This window comes from Pteropus medius, unplaced genomic scaffold, assembly GCF_902729225.1.
Source record: "Pteropus medius unplaced genomic scaffold, Ma_sr-lr_union100, whole genome shotgun sequence".
In the NCBI taxonomy this organism is placed as follows: domain Eukaryota; kingdom Metazoa; phylum Chordata; class Mammalia; order Chiroptera; family Pteropodidae; genus Pteropus; species Pteropus medius.
This window is the reverse complement of record NW_024349800.1, coordinates 54,980,878-55,000,845: the sequence shown is the minus strand read 5'-3', so window position 1 is coordinate 55,000,845 and position 19,968 is coordinate 54,980,878. Positions and strand designations below refer to the sequence as shown.

At 43.0% G+C, this 19,968-nt stretch overlaps 1 protein-coding gene across 1 annotated transcript; it reads right to left on the bottom strand.

Annotated features, from left to right (window-relative positions):
- Nucleotides 1–5,895: 5,895 nt before the first annotated feature.
- LOC120621928 (uncharacterized) lies at nt 5,896–10,860 on the bottom strand. The gene is made up of 6 exons (XM_039887791.1): nt 10,629–10,860; nt 9,096–9,303; nt 7,652–7,702; nt 7,358–7,465; nt 6,542–6,801; nt 5,896–6,412 (listed from the first exon to the last, which is right to left on the bottom strand). Exons 2-6 carry the CDS (start codon nt 9,264–9,266, stop codon nt 6,157–6,159), a joined length of 846 nt encoding a protein of 281 aa, XP_039743725.1. The 5' UTR covers nt 9,267–9,303; nt 10,629–10,860; the 3' UTR covers nt 5,896–6,156.
- Between the last annotated feature and the right edge of the window lie 9,108 nt (nt 10,861–19,968).

Genomic DNA, 19,968 nt, shown 5'->3' with positions numbered 1-19,968 from the left:
CACCCTGGAGTTCCAATAATAATCAAAGTGCCAATAATAATCAAAAACATCAGATGTTCAATGGGCAACAAATCTCTTTCTCCACTGACTTCTCAAAAACTCATTTCTGAAACCCCCTCTGCTCTCAGTGGCTTGGGGATTAATACAGCTTCCCTGGCTCAAGGGTTTTGGGGCTTGAGAAGCTAGTGAATCAGGGGGCTTCAGTGAGGTTCAAAAGGGAAAACAGGACAAAGCAGAATTGAAGACAGCAGAGATGCCCCAGTAGGCTACACATTCTATCCGTGACCATAGAGCCAAGGGCTCTTAAGTGGACCTCATTGTCCACCTGAAATCAACCTTGAAGGGTAAGGATATCCTGTGAGCACCCTCACATTCCTTAGAAACAATAGAAATGTCAGTTGTAACCCTATAGAAGCATTTGGGTTTCTATCTTTTCAGTTTGAAGATATTTTCACGTCTTAATTTTTCACACCTATTGAATGAATTGTATTTCTTAACTTTTCATCAGCTTATTTTTCTGTTTCAGGTACTGTCCCCACTCTCATTCCAGAATTCCATGATGTGATGAATTAGACATGTTAATGCCATCCATGCCCCTCGTGCCTTCACAGAAGTCAGGTTCTCCACCGCTTTTCATCGTTTTGGTCAGAAGAGCCATACCCTCAAAAAGCACTGTGGTCCTAATTGAACTGGAGCTTAGCGTCGTGTCAGGCAAATGCAGCTAATCAACTTCTCAATATCGTACCTGACTCCGTAAACATCAGCTAAAACAGTGCTCTCCGACCTTTTTCTCTTCCTGATACACATAGAAAATGATACCTTTTGCATGACTCCCTGGGGTAAATAGATGCTGCTGCTCACAGCTGGAGGTAACTAAGCCACAGCCCTGGAGGGCCCCAAGACCTGCATGGCTGCCCTTAAGAATTAAGGAGAACAGTATCTCAGACACACCTGTAATCCATTTGTAGCAGCTCAGCATGCCCTGGCACCCCCGGTGAGAAACTCTACCTAAAAGATGGTCTTATTGCCTGAGAGACCAATAGAATGTTCATTCCTTTAAATAAGATCTTCTCTTCAGAAAGTCCCAAGTCTATTTTTCACCTCAGCGTTAGCTTCTCTGAAATATGTTTCCCATTCAGTAGTCAGTGCTTTGTCATGCTCAGCAAGGAAGATGGCCTGGTGGCCGTAGTAAAGAATCAGGAGCCATGTGGATTGTGAATTTATGATTCAGCAGCCACAGCTTCTGACTCACTCACACAAGATGACCTGTGGAAAACCACTGGACTTTGACAAGCCCTAATCAGATGAGCTGGAAAATGATATCAGACTAGGTTTCTGCTGGAAACCAAATACTGTGTGAAAATTGAGACTTCCTGAGCAGATAAATTAAAAGCAAGCTCTACAGGAGCAGCATGACGAAAGCCATATGTTTAACTTCAGCACATACAAGACAAAAAATAACCATAGCCTATAATATCACATAATGTCACAGTCTTGCTCTCCTATAAACTGCTGAACTGTGTCAACAAAAGCACCTGGCAACTGTCCTTTCTGTGTCACAAGCATTAAGTTGTAAAGCCTGTAGACTCTGAAGGCAGGCAGACCTGGGGAGGCAGCCTGACCCTAAGACATCCTAGCTATGTGATGTCGCATGTCACACCACTTCCTTGAGACTCGCTTCTCTTATCTGTAAAATGAGGATAAATGTATCCTCATAATTATGTCCATAGATACCAAAACAAAACACTTTTGACAAACATTCGGCAATGATTCTTGAGTTTTAAAAAAGCACCAATAAATGAAGGAAAAGATTCGACTTAATAAAAGCTCAGTGGATAAACAGTAGAGGCTATTCCTCTGAAGCCCAGAGAAAGACATGAATGCCCCTCATTACCATCTTTGTTTCACATTACAACAGAAGTACTCTCAGAAAAAATAATTAGAGACAAAAATTGGAAGGAGAGTTCCAGCTTCACACCAACATGGAGTAGATGCACTTTTTTCTATTCCTCTTGTTAAAAAACTCTTCACTCCTGCGAAAATATTTTTCCTATGCCTCCTGCTAAAAACCCTGGGCATTATATAAATATAACATAAGAACTCTGAAAAGAAGTGAAAAGATTGGCTAGGAACCTTGGAATACAGGGAACAATATGATAATGAGTTGCTGAGTTCCCTCGGTATTCTTTTTGCCTCATTTATCCTAGACTGGGTGCTGAAGAAACCAGCAACCAGAAACATCAGTAAAAATAGACAAACAAACAAACAAACAAAAATCCAGCTCTCTCTAGTGAAAGGAACAGGAAAGGGGCATCTTAGCAAGACAGAAAAGTTTAGACAATAATCTCTCCGCCTTAGAAAAACACCATGGAAAAAAACATGGCCACACCCTACCCCATCATCAAAGGCTGAGTGGGGAACCTAGACTTTCACCTTCACCTAGCTGTAAACTGGAGCCCCAACCCACAAGTCCTCCTCTGCAAGTGTGCCATGAGACAAAACCAGGTGGGAAGCCAGGGTTTTCATCCATGACTGGCTACAACAAGCACTTTACCTTCACAGTCAATGAAGGCCATGTGGGAATCCTGAACGTTCCCCCCTCCAACAAAAGGCGACAAGGTATCCCTTTCTATCCAGTCTAGTGAAGAGTAAGGACTCTGCCAGTACTCTATCCAGTGGGAACCTGTGTGGTGTCAATGGAGGCTACATGGGGAGCAAAAACAAGGCACCCCTCCTGTCCCAACCAGGGTAGTATCAACAGAGGCTTAGTGGGGAGCTTGAATCTCTACTCCATCCCAAGGAGCAACAAGGCACCATTTCCTCATCCCCTCACCTCACCCCCGTCCCATGCTGGGATGTCAACAGAGGCCAAGGGGGGAGCTAGGACATCCACACCCACCTAATAGTAATGAGACAGGAGTTTCATTTTCCTTCTAGCAAGATGTCAGATAAGCCTTGCTAAAACAGACTTAAATAAGATCCAGAGCCTCATAACATAATACCAAAAATGTCCAGGATACAATAAAAAATCACTCGGCATACCAAGAACCAGAAAAATCTCAACTTGAGTAAGATAAGACAATCAGCAGATGCCAGAACCAAGATGACACAGATGTTGGAATTATCTGAAAAATCTTTTAAAGTAGCCATCATAAAAATACTTCAAAGAGTAACTATGAGCACACTTGTAACAAACGAAAAAATAGTCTCACCAAGAAGAATATAGAAAGTAGAACTAAAAGGATATTTTAGAACTGAAGAATATGATCACTAAAATAGAAGCTCAATGGTTGGCCTCAACAGCACAATGGCAAAAAACAGAGGAAAGAATCAGTGAATTTAAAGATAAAATAGTAGAAATTACCCAATGTGAAAAACAGAGAGAAAATCAACTAAAAAAAATTAACAGAAACTCAGGAGCACGTGACCAATCATACAAGGTCTAACATTTGTATTATCAGAAGGAAAGGGGAAAAAAAGAAGGAAAGGGAATAGAGAGTATGGTTTAAAAGTACTCAAAGAAATAGGGCTGAAAATTTCCCAAACTTGGTGAAAGATATAAACCCCCAGATCTGAGATTTTGAGAGAACTCCAAATGGGATAAGCCCAAAGAAATCCAAACCAAGAGACATCACGATAAGACTTGTGAAAATTAAAGACCAAGAAAATATCTTGAAAGCAATGAGAGAAAAATCAACACTTTTCCTATATAGAGAAAATAATTTGAATGACAGGGAATTTCTCATCAGAAACCCATAAAAGTCAGAAAAAAAGTAGAAAAACATTTTTTTCAATTGCTAAAAGATAGCCAGAAAATTTATCTTTCAAGAACAGAGAGGAATAAAGGCATTGTCAGATGAAGAAAAGTTAAGAAAATTTGCTGCCAGCAGACCTATCCTAAAAGAACAGCAGAGGAAAGTTTTCTAAACAAAAGGAAATAATTAAAAAAAAAAAAAAAAAAAAGGAAAGTTGGACCATTGGGAAGGAAGGAAGAAAGAACAGAAAGAGCAAAAATATGGGTAAATATCATAACTTTCCTTCTCTTCTCAAGTTTCCTAAACATTGTCCAATGTGGTTTTCAACGCGTATAGGAGAAATATTTAAGACAGTTTTAAAGGGGAAGAAGAGTAAAGACACATAAAGAGAGGTAAAGTGTTTATACTTCAAACTGGTAAACTGTGATGTTGTGTACATTTTAATGCCTAAAGCAACCACTAAAAACTTTATCCAAAAAAATACACTCATACAATCTATAAAGAAATCAAAATAAAATTCTAAAAAAAAAAATTAACCCATAAGAAGGTAAAAAGGTGAGATATAGAGGGAATAAATAAAAAGCAAAATATAAAATGTCAAATTTAAGCCCTAACATAAATAATTACGTTAAGTGTAAATGGTCTAAATGTACCAATTAACAGACAGATGGGCAGTGGCCAAAAAAAAGAAAAGAACATAACTAGATGCTGTCTACAATAACCTCACTTCAAATATAATAATATAAATAAGTTAAAAGTAAAGGGTTAGAGAAAGATACATCATGCAAATTGTAATTTAAAAAAAAAAGCGGAAGTGGCTATATTACTACAGGTAAAGTAGGTGTCGGAGCAAAGATAATTACCAGGGACAGAGAAGGACACTGTAATAATAAAAGGGTCTATGCACCAAGAAGACAAGCAGTTCTATTTATGAATGATTGACATCTTTGTAATTTTGTCCCGTATCTTTCCATTTCCTCAACTCTCCTTGTATGTACTTTAGTAGCGTTACAATATTTTCTTCATCTAGGTTATGCTCATTTCTTGATATCTGACCACCGCAATAATTAAGAAGCATTTTGAGGAAGATAATTTGAGGTTGTACAAATATACTGTTTCTCCTTAAAGATTCAACAACGTATTTTAGCATTAATTTGTGTCTTGACTGCAGTAATGATGGTGACGGTCTAATGGAGATGGTCTAGTTCCCTCATTTTTTTACTTTTATCACGTGGGAATTCTATTGATTCTCTTTTATAGCTACATATTAGCCAACTGTGAAGCTGAAATGTCGCTTAGACAAAAGTGAACTATTGACAGGCCCTGGAGTTCTTTCTGCTCCCATAGACAATGTATTAAATTAATTGTAACCCTGTATACTACAGAATTTGTAGCTCACACTTATAAAAGTGTATCTGAGCATTCATTGCACATCTACAACTGGAAATGCTGAAACCGTAAGAAACGCATCTGTCATTCTGTTACATAATGCCAAATTGCCCTCCGTAAGGACATACCACGACAAATTTGATCTAGTAGACAAATATAGAGCATGAAGTCCAAGAACTAGAGAACACACATTATTTCCGAGCACATATACAGAAGCACTTATGAAAATTGATACATATTTGGCCATCAAACAAGCCACAATATACAGTATTGGTGTCATGCAAATCACATTTTCTGATCTGCTTAGATCACAAGGCGATAAAATTAAAAATGCAATAAAAAGATAACTAGAAACACCCACAGGTTTGAGAAGTAAGAAACATGTATCTAAATAATTCACGGGTCTAAGACAAAATTAGAGTATATTTAGAATTGTATGATAAAAAGCGTACTATGTATCATGTGGATTATACATAAGATAAAGATAAAGCTGTTTTAATAAGAGAGGCTAGAGGTAGGGAGAGCCTGTTGATGCCTCTGACAATAAGAACAGATATTAGGGATATGACAGAGGTTAAATAAACAAGATTTAGTGATTTCTTTTATAATATTCCATAAACTCAGGCAGAAACAAGTCAGGCAGAGCTCACCCATCTTAGGTAACTATATGTTGTCACTTATGAAGCAAGAGAACTGTCAAAAAGACTCATTGAGAATACCTCATCCCTCATTTCTGGAAAGAGCTGGAGTTTTAACCTTATGCAGAAATGTGTACATAAAAATAGAAACACAATCATGTGGACTCTGCAGCACTGCGTGCTTGATGCAAACTCGCATCCACTGCAGCTAAGGAGTAAGCTTCTCTGTGGGCCCACCCTGGATTCTTGTGTTTTTTCAAGTTCCTCTCCTTGTCCCATGGAGCTCCTGGTCAACACAAGTCCAAATCTGAATGGTCTACCTCGCCTTTAGTGTCCGTCTAAATCCAGTGTGCCTGTTCCAGGCCTGTGGCCCCTCAGCTGCCAACAGAGCCCTCCTTGCCGCATGCTCTGCTCTGCTGCTCCCTCAGTGCCCAGGTCATAGTTTCTGCATCAGCCAGGGTAGCCTTGACTACTATGCTGCAGGGCCCAGACAGGCCAGGTCCTGCTGGATGGCCGGGAACGGCAGGAATGGAGCAGGATTCCACCTTCGTGCCCCTTCCACTCTCACCCTCTGGAGTTGAGGGCGGAGGGTATGGTTCTGGGATAACTTCTCCCTCCACTTCCCATGGCCTGGTAGGAAAGAGTTAATAGTCCATCATTGTAGGTTTGGCACTGTAGGTTCTGGCTTCTTCTATAGCTAACCCTTGAGAATCTCTGTATTGTGTAGAGAAAGCCAGCCAGGGTCCCACTGCGACTCACACAGAGACAAGGACCCTGGACCAGATATCTCCCCTCTTTCTCTCCCCATTCTTCTGCTCGTGGAGTTTGGGGTGGGGTGGCTGAGGGTGTTGGTGATGGAAATAGAAAAGAGTTTTCTCAACTCTTAGTAAGCTCTTGCCAGGGAAGGGACAGTGGGCAGGCAGGGGTCCGACTGGTCCGCAGCTTTCTTTAGAACTCAGTTGATGGTGCCTGTGGGTGTCTGCTGTGGGCCTTTGTGCTCCAGGCTCAGAGATAAAATCCTGTAACATACATACCCAGGAGTCAGAGGACAGATACGTCTCTCTCCCAGGAGTTAAATCTACAGTCACATTTGTGCCCTGTGGTAAATATTGTGTGAGCAGGGTGAATAGCATGTGCAGTCTCACAGGGTCCCATGCTCCAGAGGGCACCCCACACTTGGGTTTAATGCTCCATGGTTGCCATTTTGAAATCCTTAATAGTGTTATCTGTGAGTTTCTGTTTTGTAAGTGTTATGGGTGGAATTGTGTCCAGCTCTCCAAATGTATATATTGAAGCTGTCACTCCCTCAAAATGTGATCTGATTGGGAAATAAGGCCATTGCAGATGCAATTAGTTAAGTTAAAATGAGGTCATAGTGGAAAGAGATGGGCCCTACTCCAACATGTCTGGTGTCCTTATATAATGGGAAAATTTGGACAGACATACATGCACAGAAAGAAGACAATGCAAAGGCACAAGGAGACCGACTCTTGTAAGTCAAAGAACATCAGAGACCTCCTGGAGCTGGGGAGGGGCATAGAACAGATTCTCCCCAAGCCCTCAAAAGGAACCAACCCGGCAGACATCTTGACTATGGACTTCCAGCCTCCAGAACTGTGAGACATTGAACTTCTGTTGTCTAGGCCACTTGGCTATGGTTCTTGTTATGGCAGGCCTAGGACACTAAAATGATAAGTGGCATCCAATAGGACAGTGGATCACACACCAGGGGCCTGGAATCTCTCGCCATCTCCCTGTCTCCCCCAGATGGGCTGCCTCCTCCCTTGCCCCCACTCAGTGACCCCCCTGCTACCCTTCTGTCCATGTGGGGAGGGTCGAGGGGTACACACATCTCACACACCGACTCACACTGCCCACACTGGATGAAGGTAGCACTCGCCCTGCATGTGTCCCCAGGCCCTGGAGAGAGGGAAATTAAATAGCAAATTAAAAATCCATAATAGGTTTGAAGAAATACCATAGAAACAAGGAAAAAGCTTTTCTCTGCCTTTCGAACAAGAGTCCGCATATTTTTGTTTTGCGTAGGACATCACGTATTATGTAGACAGCTTTGTGGGAGGGAATAATGAAGTTTCAATCCATGTAGAATCAAAAGCAAAAAATAGAGGGAAGAAGCACCAACAGCTTTGAAGCCTCTGTTTCCAGCTCTTCCTGAAGCCTGGGTACCAGGTCTTGAGGCTTCTCTGAGACACACCAGCATCCTTATAACACTTCCCGCTCATTTCCTTAAGAGATTTTTAGTTTGTCACTCCACAACCTGCAACCAAAATAATCCTAGCTAATAATAGCATCGACGCTATATAAATTTGAGCGCTCCAAATCTGAAATAGCATGAGATTTTTAAAAACTAACTTTGTCCACAAATCTTGAAATAACATGAATCCTCCAACTTTTTTTTGAAAACTCTTCTGGGATCACATCATTTCCAAACTATCTGGCCAAGTGAATTATAAACCATGTTTCACATTAAGATCGCATTAGAACTATTTTAGCTATTAAGTAGAGCAAGCCATCTTTTAAAAATATCCTGAAAATCATGATGTTGTATTTGCACTCACAACTTTAACATCTACTATTATTATGACTTCAAATCTTTTTTTATATCTTATAGCAATATCATCCAAGCATTCATTAAGTGATAATAATAGCAGCAATAATACTTTAGAACAGAAATGAGATGTAATAACCTCTTATGAAGAAAACCAGACAGCGACAACTGCATGCTAGACTCTTAATTTAGCAGGCAGCATCATGGCAATGAGCATAGAAAATGGTCGAAAAGTAAAAGTAGCACTAAAGCAGTTATGCCTTCAAGTTTACCTATATAAAACAGTTGCATATATCCAAGGATAATGGAAATTTTGCTGCTGACATGGCTGTCCAGGAATGTCATATAATACGCCCTGGACTCCAGAAGTTGAAATTTACACACTTCAAGAATGCATTCTCCTCACCTTATACGCTTTAATAGTTTTATTTATCAAAGGGTTATTTATAGGAAAATTAATCTGGAATTATGTAAGATTTGAATTAGGCAAGGCCCTTGGGAAAGTGCCCTCACATACAATGTGGCCACCCTGAACCGCCTCCTTCTTGGCTTGGGGACCTAAGCCTGAGGCTGTGCCAGGAGAGTGTGTCTGGGACAGGCTCTCCTAGCTTCTTGGCTTGTCATCAAAGCCTGTCAAAGGGCAGTCCCCTCACCCCATTCCATCACAGCCTCGCGAAAGCAAAGCTGAGAAAACATCCTCCCAGGATCTGAGTGGTGGCCAACACGCATATCCCCATCTCACACCAGAACAGCTTCCCCGGAGCCAGAGGCCAGCGCTGGACGGGAGGACGGGCTCCCGACATCCTCCCGACATCCTCCCACACGCTGGCGATGCCCCGAGTCCAGGTCTGAGGCAGGTCGGCGGGCAAGTTCCTCCTGTGTTCTTTCCTTGTCGCGTGAAAGCAGCGATGTCATCACATGAAAAGCCTCTTGGAAGAAACCCGTCTTCCCCCTACAGTGAGCAGATGCCACACAGACTTGGTGCATCATTTGTAAATGATTTCAAAGTTTATTTGTCTACTCCAAGGAGATTCCTGGCATCTCCAACTGCATTTTACTGTAATTGCTTCCATGCTGCATAGGAAGTTCTTGCAGCCACAGTAATCACCTCCGATGTACAATTAGAGGCTGAGAACCTGCACCCCTGCTGAACACAGCCTCTGTATCGGGACTGCTACTCTTTGAGCCTGCAGACTTCTGCTACGAGTCCAATTCAACAAAAAAATTTACTGAGAGTCTCCGGAGAGTCTGCTGGGTGCCCAGCAAAGGCCTCAGCACTGTAGAGGAAACTGAACACACCGGACCTGGTCTCTGCCTTCAGTAAGCTGATATTCTACCACATCGGCTTCCATACTTCTGTGGCTGCAGAATTCAATTTGCAAATGACTTTCGACATAACCCTACACAGATAAAATAGCAAAATGCACAAAAATGTGTTTTTGAAACGAGGGAGGCAGAGTGCCAGTAATGTCTTCTGTGAGTCCCCCCAGCCTCCTCAGGACCTCCAGAGGGCCCCTCCATGAGAATAGTATGCAAATCCAGAGCTCATAAATTTTAAATAGCTCCTAAAGATGCAAAACCATGGCCAGCTTAACGAAAATAAAATGCCCCAAAAGAGATGGAGCAAAGATAAATTAACTAATAAAACTAATGCCTGAGACACTTAAGAGCAGGATTGTTCAATTCTGAATTGTGCAGTTAAGGGAACATTCTGGTAGCATGGTAAAGGACAGCTCGGGGGGCCGGGCGGCGGGGCGGCAGAAATCAAAAGAATCCTTCCCTGCCTCATGAACAATTTTGCACCTGAGGGCGCCTTACCTTTCTCAGAAAAAGGAGTGGACAGGCATTTTGTGTCTCCTCTTTCTGAGCTCTATCCTCTTTCTGAGCTTCATCCTGGCTTCATCCCATCTTCACTCACTCCCTAGGTGACCTCATCCTGCCCACGGTTAGTACCATCTACCTGCTGACGACCCCATTCCCAGCCCTGCCCTTGGCCCTGAATTCCAGATGCGTGTTTCTGTCTACTTAACACCGCCACCCTATTATCTCCCAGAAATAGTAGACTTAGCAAATCTCACACAGAACTTTGGATTTTCTTTCCCTTTCCCTCCTCCAATCCTCCCTGTCTTGTTAACTGTCCACCCAGCTCAGAAAATAAGCCTGGTTGTCTTTCTTGATTTTCCTCCCCACATCCAATCCATCCTGCCTGCCCGGCTTCCAATCTCCTCCTGACTTGTCCCCACTTGCCTGCACATCCACGCCGCCACCATCTCTTACCTAGACACTGCAGCAGACACCTGATTCCTCTCCTGCTCCCACTCTTGCCTCCCTGTGGCCTATTCCCTTGACAGCGGCTAGAACAATCTTTAATCAACATCGGTTTCTTAAATGAGCAGCGACTTCTCCCTGGCTAGGGCTCCCCAGGAAACCCGGCTGCGTGCCACTCTCCCTACGCCTTAGCGAGCTCCAGCCACACTTCCTGCCTCTTCCTTTCTCAGACACATGGGGTTCCTACCTTGAGGCTGACACATTAGCTGCCCCAAAAGAGTTGGAGCAAGAAGGCTTTTCCCCCATTAGCTATGCATGGTTGACTCCGTCTTGGCATTTGAGTCTCAGCTTCGAGGTGGTCTACTTGAGGATGCCGTTTCTGACCACCTCTGAGTCACCTCCCAGACATCTCCTTATTTTATATGAAACATAGCATTTGTCACGGCCAATATTTTCTTTCATTCATTTGTGAACTGAGCGTATCCTCTTGCTATTAGTGGGATATAAGTTCCTTGAGAACAGAGAATTCTTCTCTCTCGGTCACTGATGTAACCCCAAGGCTTAGGACTATGCCTAGCCCATAGCAGACAAGTAATGAACAGCCATCAAGTAAATGCATAGGTGAACGGTAAATGTCTCTCACCTCTTTGGAGAACTGTTGGTCCCAAATCCTTGTAATTATGGTGGACCTGTCAACCACAGTAACCATCGATCTTAACCATGGCAATGGGCCCAAGGTCTGGGCATGGGAACCAAGCAGGGTGAACGAGAGGTGCCGACACAAAGAAAATTCTTCTCTCCAGGCTGGGATGATGTAAGTCTGCCACCATCTAAGGCCCCATCCCTCTCCAAAGTCTATAAGACAATGAGCACGTTCATGGCAAACCTCACATACGGAGTGCTTACTGGGGGCCAGGCACTGCTCTAGAGGTGTACATAGAGTTGCTAACGTAAACCGCACAACAATCCATGAGAGAATGCCCGCTATTATCACGGTGTTTCTCCAGATGATAAAACTGAGGCCCAGAGAGGTCAAGTAACTAGCTCAGGGTGACATAGTAGTCTGACTGCAGAGCTATGCTTTTAACCACTGTGCTCTACTGTCTCCGATAGCCATGAAGGATGAGGCCAGCACAAGGAGAGAGAGTCAAGAAGTTGAAGAGAGGGCCCTGGGAGCTGGCTCGGTCACCCATCCACTTATGCCTGTGGCCTGTTTCACCTCTGGAGTTTCTAGTCTTGGGAGTGAATGAATTCTCCTGGGGGTCTGTCTCTTGTAACTGGAAGGCTCCTGACAAGCACAGAGAACATCACAGAAGGGACTGGCACTCGAGAGACGCACCACAGAACTGGCTGCACTGTGCGCCTTCATGTACTGGTTGCAAGAGAAGCTAAGCTTTTTGTTTTCAGATTGGAATATCTTCTGGATTTTCAATCAATCGAATAAGAATTGAATAGCTATTATATCCCCTGCCCTATCCTAGGTCCTGTAAGGCATGCAGAGATAATTACGACATAATGTCAAGCATACTTCCAAGGTACTGAATCATCTGAATCCCCTCCTCACTCAATTTCCTTCTGAAATGATGAAACTAGTGTTATAGGGAAAGTCTACAGTAGAGGGGGAAGCCGTACAGCAATCTGAATCCTTGAGGCAATTTCCAAGGGTCTGTGCAGGCAAGAGTCGATACAGGGCATCGGGGATGTGCCTTCCTACCTACCACCATCTGTCAGCCAGGTGCAAACCCCTGCGATGGGGCAGTTTGAATGTCACACTGTCCTGTCCCCTCCCAGCCTTGACCAGAGCAGGAACTAGAGATACAAAGAAGCAACCGAGCAGCTGGTAAGGAGGACTAATCCAGCCCTGCCTCTCAGGCTGCCCTCGCAGCCTGCTCTGTACAGCAGGGGCTGGACCCGGGATGCACAAACCAGCAGGAGGATTTGCTAAAACAGCCAGCTCTCGACTTCCAGGCAGCAGGCTGTCAGTTTGCTCCTGAGCGGAAGTGAAATTCCTATACTGATGTCCACGTCTCTGAGTCTTCAGTCTTCTCTCACGCTAATTATTGAAACTCTGAGCAGACAAAGAAACACTTCAAAACAGTCTTTTTGTCTGGGACTGAGCATGACCCCTGTCAGAGAACAATTTTCAGACATATGAAACCATTCAGTATGTCAAAAGGAAAGAGCCACGTGGTCAAGATGGCAGTTACCTGGAAGCCCACATGGCCTCTCTGCTCAAAATACAGAGGAAATACAAAAGGGGAGCACAGATTTGTAACAACAGACAAGGAAGAAAATTAATAAGACATATGTCTGTGAATACATAAACGTATGTGTAAGGGGACATATCTGGACAGCATGTACGCAAATGTTGCTCTTTTCCGGATGCATTTAATATTTGTCAAATTCTTCATTCAAATGTTGTCTTATTTATTTAAAAAAAAAAACAACCCATAAACTAAAAGAGACTAGGACAAAATTTTCACAGTGCCTGGTACAAGACCTGGCACATCACATCTAGTGTGATTACACTAGACATAACATTGTATCACTTCTTTTTTATTTAAAAGTATATCAGGATAATTTCACTAGCAAATGGAGTTCTACCTCACCCTAAATATGATTACAATCCTCATTTCACTAATCAGAAACTGAGGCTCAGGAAGGTGAATCTCTCTGCCCAAGGCCACATGGTTACTATGGAATGGCAGAGCTAAAATTTGAACCCCGATGTCCCAAGGTCAAGCCCAATACTCTTTCTGCCCTGGACCCCAAAATCTATCATCAGCCTTTAAGAAACCACCCTTCAGTCTTTTATCTTGATATTCAACAGTAATAACAATAAATCTTATAATTATTATTGTTAATAGCATGTTAAGTACTTTTCATATGCTCTAAACTTTACATTATCCAATCCTCATTTGATCCTCAAAACAACCAAAGAGGTAAGAATCACTTTAATTCTCATTTTAAAAAAGAAGAAACTAAGTCTTAGAGAGATGTGCCCAAGGTCTCTCACCCTTAGTGTCTATAATTAGTATCAGCATCTAGGTTTGCATTCTTTATCACTATTTGAGGGAGAGGTCACCCACCTCGCACCCCAGCCTTAAAAGTGTCCTGTTTATCACTGTCAGGCATGTGGAAGACACGCAAAAGGGTTGCCTCCTAACTCGGTTGTGACTAATCAGCTGTGACACACCAGAACATAAATGTCGTAATTATTTTATAGACTAGCTTTTGTACCAGGAAACTGATAGACCAATAAAGACTCAAATTCAGGGACCTCTGGCATTCTTCCTTAAGATTTTTTATTCAGGAACCCTGAAACATTTTTAAAAGATTATTATGCATAGTATCATTCAAGATATTTTTTGAAATTCCAGCCAAGTACTCTTAAAAATCCTCTACCCAATCCTTTTATTTAATAAATGAGGAACGGAGCCACAGCCCTCTCACTGGGAATGTTACGGGCTACGCTTCTAATATATGACAATCCCATAAGGATGAGACTCAGAGAAACAATCTAAATTTTACCCAGATCCATCATCCATCATTGGGGAAGTAGATATTATATCTGGAAGAATGCCCTCTGGTTTTCTGTTATCAGACAACAGTACCAAAAAACTAATTAATCCCATGCTTGCTCTTCTCTGCAAGAAGGAATAAAAGCTCTGAGAACTTAAGGGGGAGAGCAATCGCGAGTTAGTAACAAAGAGTGACCCAGAAGTAGGCAAGACAGACAGCAATTTAGGCCTCCCGATATCAGAGACTCTGAGAAGTTCCTCCCCACTTCTGCAGAGAATCAGAAGTACTTTAACCCCAGAGATTAGAGACTTAAGAGACTGTGGGGAGGTCAGTTCTGAAACAGACATCGGTGTCTCCATGATGGTCACCATCAGTGCTGGCAGCCATGAGGGGACTTAATACCTGATTGACGAAGTTTGGAAAGGGGGTGAAGATTAGATCTATTTCAGTTTGGGCTTGAACGTGAAATGAGAGTCTATTTCAATCCATCCATTACTGAAAGCAACATGCCATTTACCTAGCTATACTGTGGTTTCTCCAGAGCCCAGCACAAGGGTTCACTTGTGTATAGGAGTAGTAACACATCCATTTTCTCTGGATGACATGAGGTAAGTTTGTCAGCTTAAAGTGGGGCTCGTTGGGAGACTTTCAGAGGTAAGAGAAGGCAATAAAATTTGAGATTTGTAGCCATTAATTTAAAGAGAGTCCGATCAGCACAGATATGATGTGTGTGTTTTTGCAATGGTGTCCAGATGTTCATGTATGACTCAGTGTAAGTGGACAGGTTGGGAATTTCTGGACAAGTATGATATGAAGGGAAAGAGCAAAGGGAGGTAAGAAATTTGCAAGGGAGTGGATATGATGCTGATCAAGGAACCAGGAGGGACTTGAGCTTGGTCAGGAGGGAATCGAGGCCATGAGGAAGGTGAGAGTGTCGATGGGTGAGGCATCTCAGTGAGGTCAGAGAGGGGTCGAAGTCAGTAGAGAGTGGAATAGATTAAGTGCAAGTCTAATGATTAAGTCACTTGTCTGAAGCTAGAGCTAAGAGCAAGTGACGTGGAGCATCGAGCCTGAGAACGGTGGTTCATAGAGGTCAGAGATCCCGCAAGGCATCAGCGGTGCAGGTGAAGCACTGGAAGAAAAATCTATGAGGATGAAACCTTTTTAACAGACCTAAAATACTGCATTCTGCCAGGCCAGGCTGCGACTCAAAGAAATGCGCGAAGAATATCAGTTTCACTTTCCGTCTGATGTTTGAAACAAAGGTCCTCCTTTCTCTTCCATCTCCTCCCCATCGCAAGTCAACACCGTCCTTTACCCACCTGTTCTCTCCTCCTCAAGTTCTGAGCAACATGTCCCCCTAGGGCCATAAGATTTTCTCAGTGCTGTTCAGTCATCGTCAGCGGGAAGAATCCAGTGGACAGAGCAAGGTCTTATTTTCCATGATAAGTTCTAGAAGAGTCTTCTGTTTCTTTATAGCCCAACTACATAAACAATGAAAAGCAGAATTTATAGCACAGAAATTAAAGGATGCCTATTACATATCTCCCATACTCCAGCAGTACTGGAGACTTTCCCAGTTGGAAACCCGTTGTTCATATTTATAACGACTTTGAAAGGTGGAAATAATTTGCCTTATTTTACAAACGATGAAACTGAGACTTGGAAACTAAGTAACTTATTCTGGATCTCACAGTTAGCAAGTGAAGAAGCTGAGATGTGAACGTCAGACATTGACCGCCTCCCCGCCTCCCCCAAGCCCATACTCCTCGTATGAACATAACATGCTGTCTTTTGTGAAATGGGGGTGGGGGAAAGGGAAGAAAAATTGTGGTTTCTTTGAACATAGAACACATAATTTGGGGATGTTCTCCAGTATGTTCTGCCTGAATCCACATCAAGCAGCTCTGGATGCTTGGAGTAGATGAATTATTCTTGGTCCCTTTCTGATTTGTCGTGCCACCGCGGAGGCAAAGCAGCAGCAATATTTAGTTTAAATGAATGCCAGACCAGGCTGTAACTCAAAGAGATGCATGAAGAATATCAGTTTCGCTTTCTGTCTTATGTTTAAAACAAGGCTTTCCTCCCACAACAAATATTTGCTGCTTGAAGACGTCCTTCACCATCCCCCAGTCAAGATTTTGCAACTCAAGAAACCATGGGGTCTGACGAATTTTAACCTTCTCGAACCTACAAATTGCTGAATGTTTCAGCCTAAACCGTACGAAAATTCAATCTTCAGTTTGAAATTATTTGCCAATTGTCTTGATGGGTTTCCTCCCTTCTTTTAACTATCTTGAAAATTAAGAAATGTGATTTTAGATTACTTAGCTGATCTATTTTTATTTGGAGTTTTAAGTACTGGGCTTAAATTATTTCAATAATATTGTTTTCTTCCAAAATCATTTTGTAATAAGGTTGAATTTCTTACCAAATCTCATGCCATGTTCTTGGGATCATCTATTTCAAAGGTTTCTCCCTACCAGCTAGGAAGCATTGCCTCGGGTGGGAAAGCCAGCGAGGTCAGAGAAGCCTGTAGGTAAGACGCAGGACAGTCAGACGAGGGCATGAGAACGGCAGGAGCCTGAGCCCAGAAGTTCTACTTTGTGGTGATGGTTGTTATCTGGATGCTGTGTGACCTTTTGCTTTCTCTAGCTGCTTGCAGAAGAAGTCAACTTCCACAAGGAGGGTCTTAGAATGGAGGACCGATGGTGTCTGTCTCAGATACTGATGCTCAGGCTTGGATCACAGACTCAGGTGCCAGCTCTAGGGAGAGGCCACGGGCTGAAGTTTAAGTTGCTGTTTGCACAAACTTGGGCTTTGGGAAACATGGGCTCTGGTAGGGGCCAACCAGAGATGCGCAGTGAGTGATGCACAGTGGGAGAGCACGCTGCGAGAATTAGCAGCTGTGTTAGAGGTAGACGCAGCACCCTTGGCATCGAAGTCCACAGCCGTTTAGTGACTGCAGGTGTAGCCCTGCACCCCACCGCTTCTTTCTCCCCACCCTCTGAAGCCTCTCACTCCTGCAGAAGGTTCTTCGTTCATAGGCCAGAAAAGCACCATTCATGAGTTCATGTGTGACATCTCTTAGATCTCCCAGAAATACTTGGGGAAGTTAAAGGGTTCCAGGGTTATAAAGTAAGCAGGAACCGGTGAGATCTGGATAGCAGTGGGGTTGCATCTTACTCAGTTGTAGCATCTCATGTGGTACCCTAAGGTGACAATCAGGTATAGTCAAAATTATTCTTAAAGAACCTTTAAATTGCCCATAAAGTACTCTATAATATGTAATGTCATTTGCTCTTTAAAAAATTTTGAATAGCAAACATACATATAACTACAGTTTTTACAGTGGCATTCACCATATAATAAGTAATATACATGCAAAATGCAATTTTGCAGAATTTTTAATTATATAAAAGAAGCTCGTCGTTAAATGAAGGTTAGAGGTGTGCATGAAATAGCATCCATGATCCTGATATGGTGACCCCCCCATTAAGTCACCATCTGGTGAGCTATGGAAATGTGGATTTCAGGAGAAGCAGGTCTGAGACTGGAAACTAAATCCTCTTGCTGCCCCAGATTTTAAACATGAAAATCCCAGCCTGAAGGCTTTGTGTGTCCAAGATTTAGTGTACCAAGTCAAGTCCTCTCCCTCTCATCTTCCTTCACGACTTTATAGCCTCTGAAGCGGGCAGTGCAGACAACAGTGGGCATAAGGCATGGCAGCCAAGAGTGGGGCTGAAACCGTCAGGCATCAGCACACTTCTGATGGCAGTAGAGGCCAGAAATGAAGTGTGAGAGCCGGAAATGCAGTGTAGAGGCCGGAAATGAAGTGTGGGGGCACCTACCAGGAGGCCTCATCGTTAGTCAGGTGCTGAACCTCTGTCCACAATCCCTCTCCACATGTACCTTCCTTCGCATCTGTACATCTGCTCTGATTCGCACCTGGAACCCCAGCCTGGCCGTGGAGAGACAAAGGTGGCACGTGAGCTGGGGTTGTACAGAAAGGGCACGATCTGAGTGTGCAGAGGCGGGGGCACGGACATTCTGTGGAGCAGGAGCAGAAGACCCGCAGCGAATGTCACTGAAAGGTAAGCACCTGCCCCTGGAAATGAAGATCGAACTGCAGCAACCTCAGTTTATGCCACGTGTCAGTACACAGCATCTCCGAAACTCCCACGAACTGGGGGAGTGGGCTGAGTAAGAAGGGTTATACCCTCAGGGCGGGCTGCGGCGGGTCAGGTGTGATGGAGGCTCGGGCAAGCAAAATGCTCTCCTCACTTCCAAATTCTAACTTCCCTCCAGAGCCCAGGTCATTTCTTACTCTTAGTTTCCTCAGATTGTGTGTCCATTTCGGGGAAAATAATTAGAAACTAGAGGAAGAGAAACTGAAGCAAAAGGCAGCAAAGACAGAGTTTTCTCATAAAGCATAGGCTCAGCACTTTACTGCCACAGTGTTTTTTCCCCAAACCCCTAGTCCCACTTGCATCGTGAAGAAAACGTCTGACAACCCCTATGTGAGGAACAGTCAACAAAATACTGACCCACACTCCTCCCAACTGTCACGTTCACAGTAAACAAAGAAAGACCGAGAAACGATCACAGATGGGATGAGACCAAAGAGGCAGGAAAACTGAGTGTGATGCGGGTCCCGGAAGAGAAAAAGAACATGAGTGGAAAAACTGGTGAAATCCAAATAGTCTGTAGTTTACTCAACAGGATGTACAACGTTAATGTTTTAGTCTTGACAGATGTGCCAACCACCCATGTGAAGGGTATTCGAAAACACCTTATGCTATCTTGGAAACTTTTTCGTAACTCTACAATTATTCCAAAATAAAAAGTTTATGAAAAAGAATGTAGTCTTAGAATAATCAATGGATGATCAAACATGGACCTTAAAATATATCCCTGGATTTCCTAGGAGAGAGAGGGAGATTTGTATACGTTGTAGAAGGGACCATCTGTATATGTTTGGAAGTTCATTGACAAAGCCATGTAGAAGCTGAGGTACTGGCAAAGATATCTAAATAGCTTAAATAGAAGTTTCCCAAAGTATCCTCCACATGAAAATTATTCTATATCTACAGGTAAATGGTAGTCTCTAGGAGATAGGATAATAGTAGATAGTGTTTATTGTACGGTTATATGTCTCAGACTGCACTGAGAGCTTTAGAAGCTTTAAAGACATGATCCCTTTTAAATCTCACAACCATCCTATGAAGGAGAAGCTATTATTGTCCCCAGAAAGTGTTAGTGGGTCACAGAGAGTTTAAGTAACTTACTGAAAATCTACAGAGCTAGGAAAATGTGGACCTGAAATTTGAACTACATCACTCGGTACTGGGGTCATATGCACCATGGTAATCTTCTGTTTCTTAAAAGACCATCAACTTCAAGGATCTGAGCTCCTTCTATGAGGTCCTGAGGAGACAATGAGAAGTAAAATAAACATGGCAGGTTAGGCATTTACAGTCTTTGTTTCACTTGATCCTCATAATGACTCTGAGAGACAAGCAGAAATGCTAATTTTATTCTCATGTTGCAAAAAGAAGACTTAGAGAAGTTAAGCAACTTGTGGGAGGCTAATGATGGTGAACTGGGTGGGGCTAATGATGGAGAAATGGTGGGGCCAGGATTACCACTGAATTAGCTCCCAGCTCTCTGTACTTTCCACTCGTCCAGTCTAGTCAACTACTAACGCATTCCACCCATGCCTACCAAGAACAAGCCTATTCTTTCTGTAAGCCTTATCGATATCTCCTAGTGAAGATGGTTTGAGTAGGGCTTGGACTCGTAGGAGGAGTTGCCCATGAATGAGGCA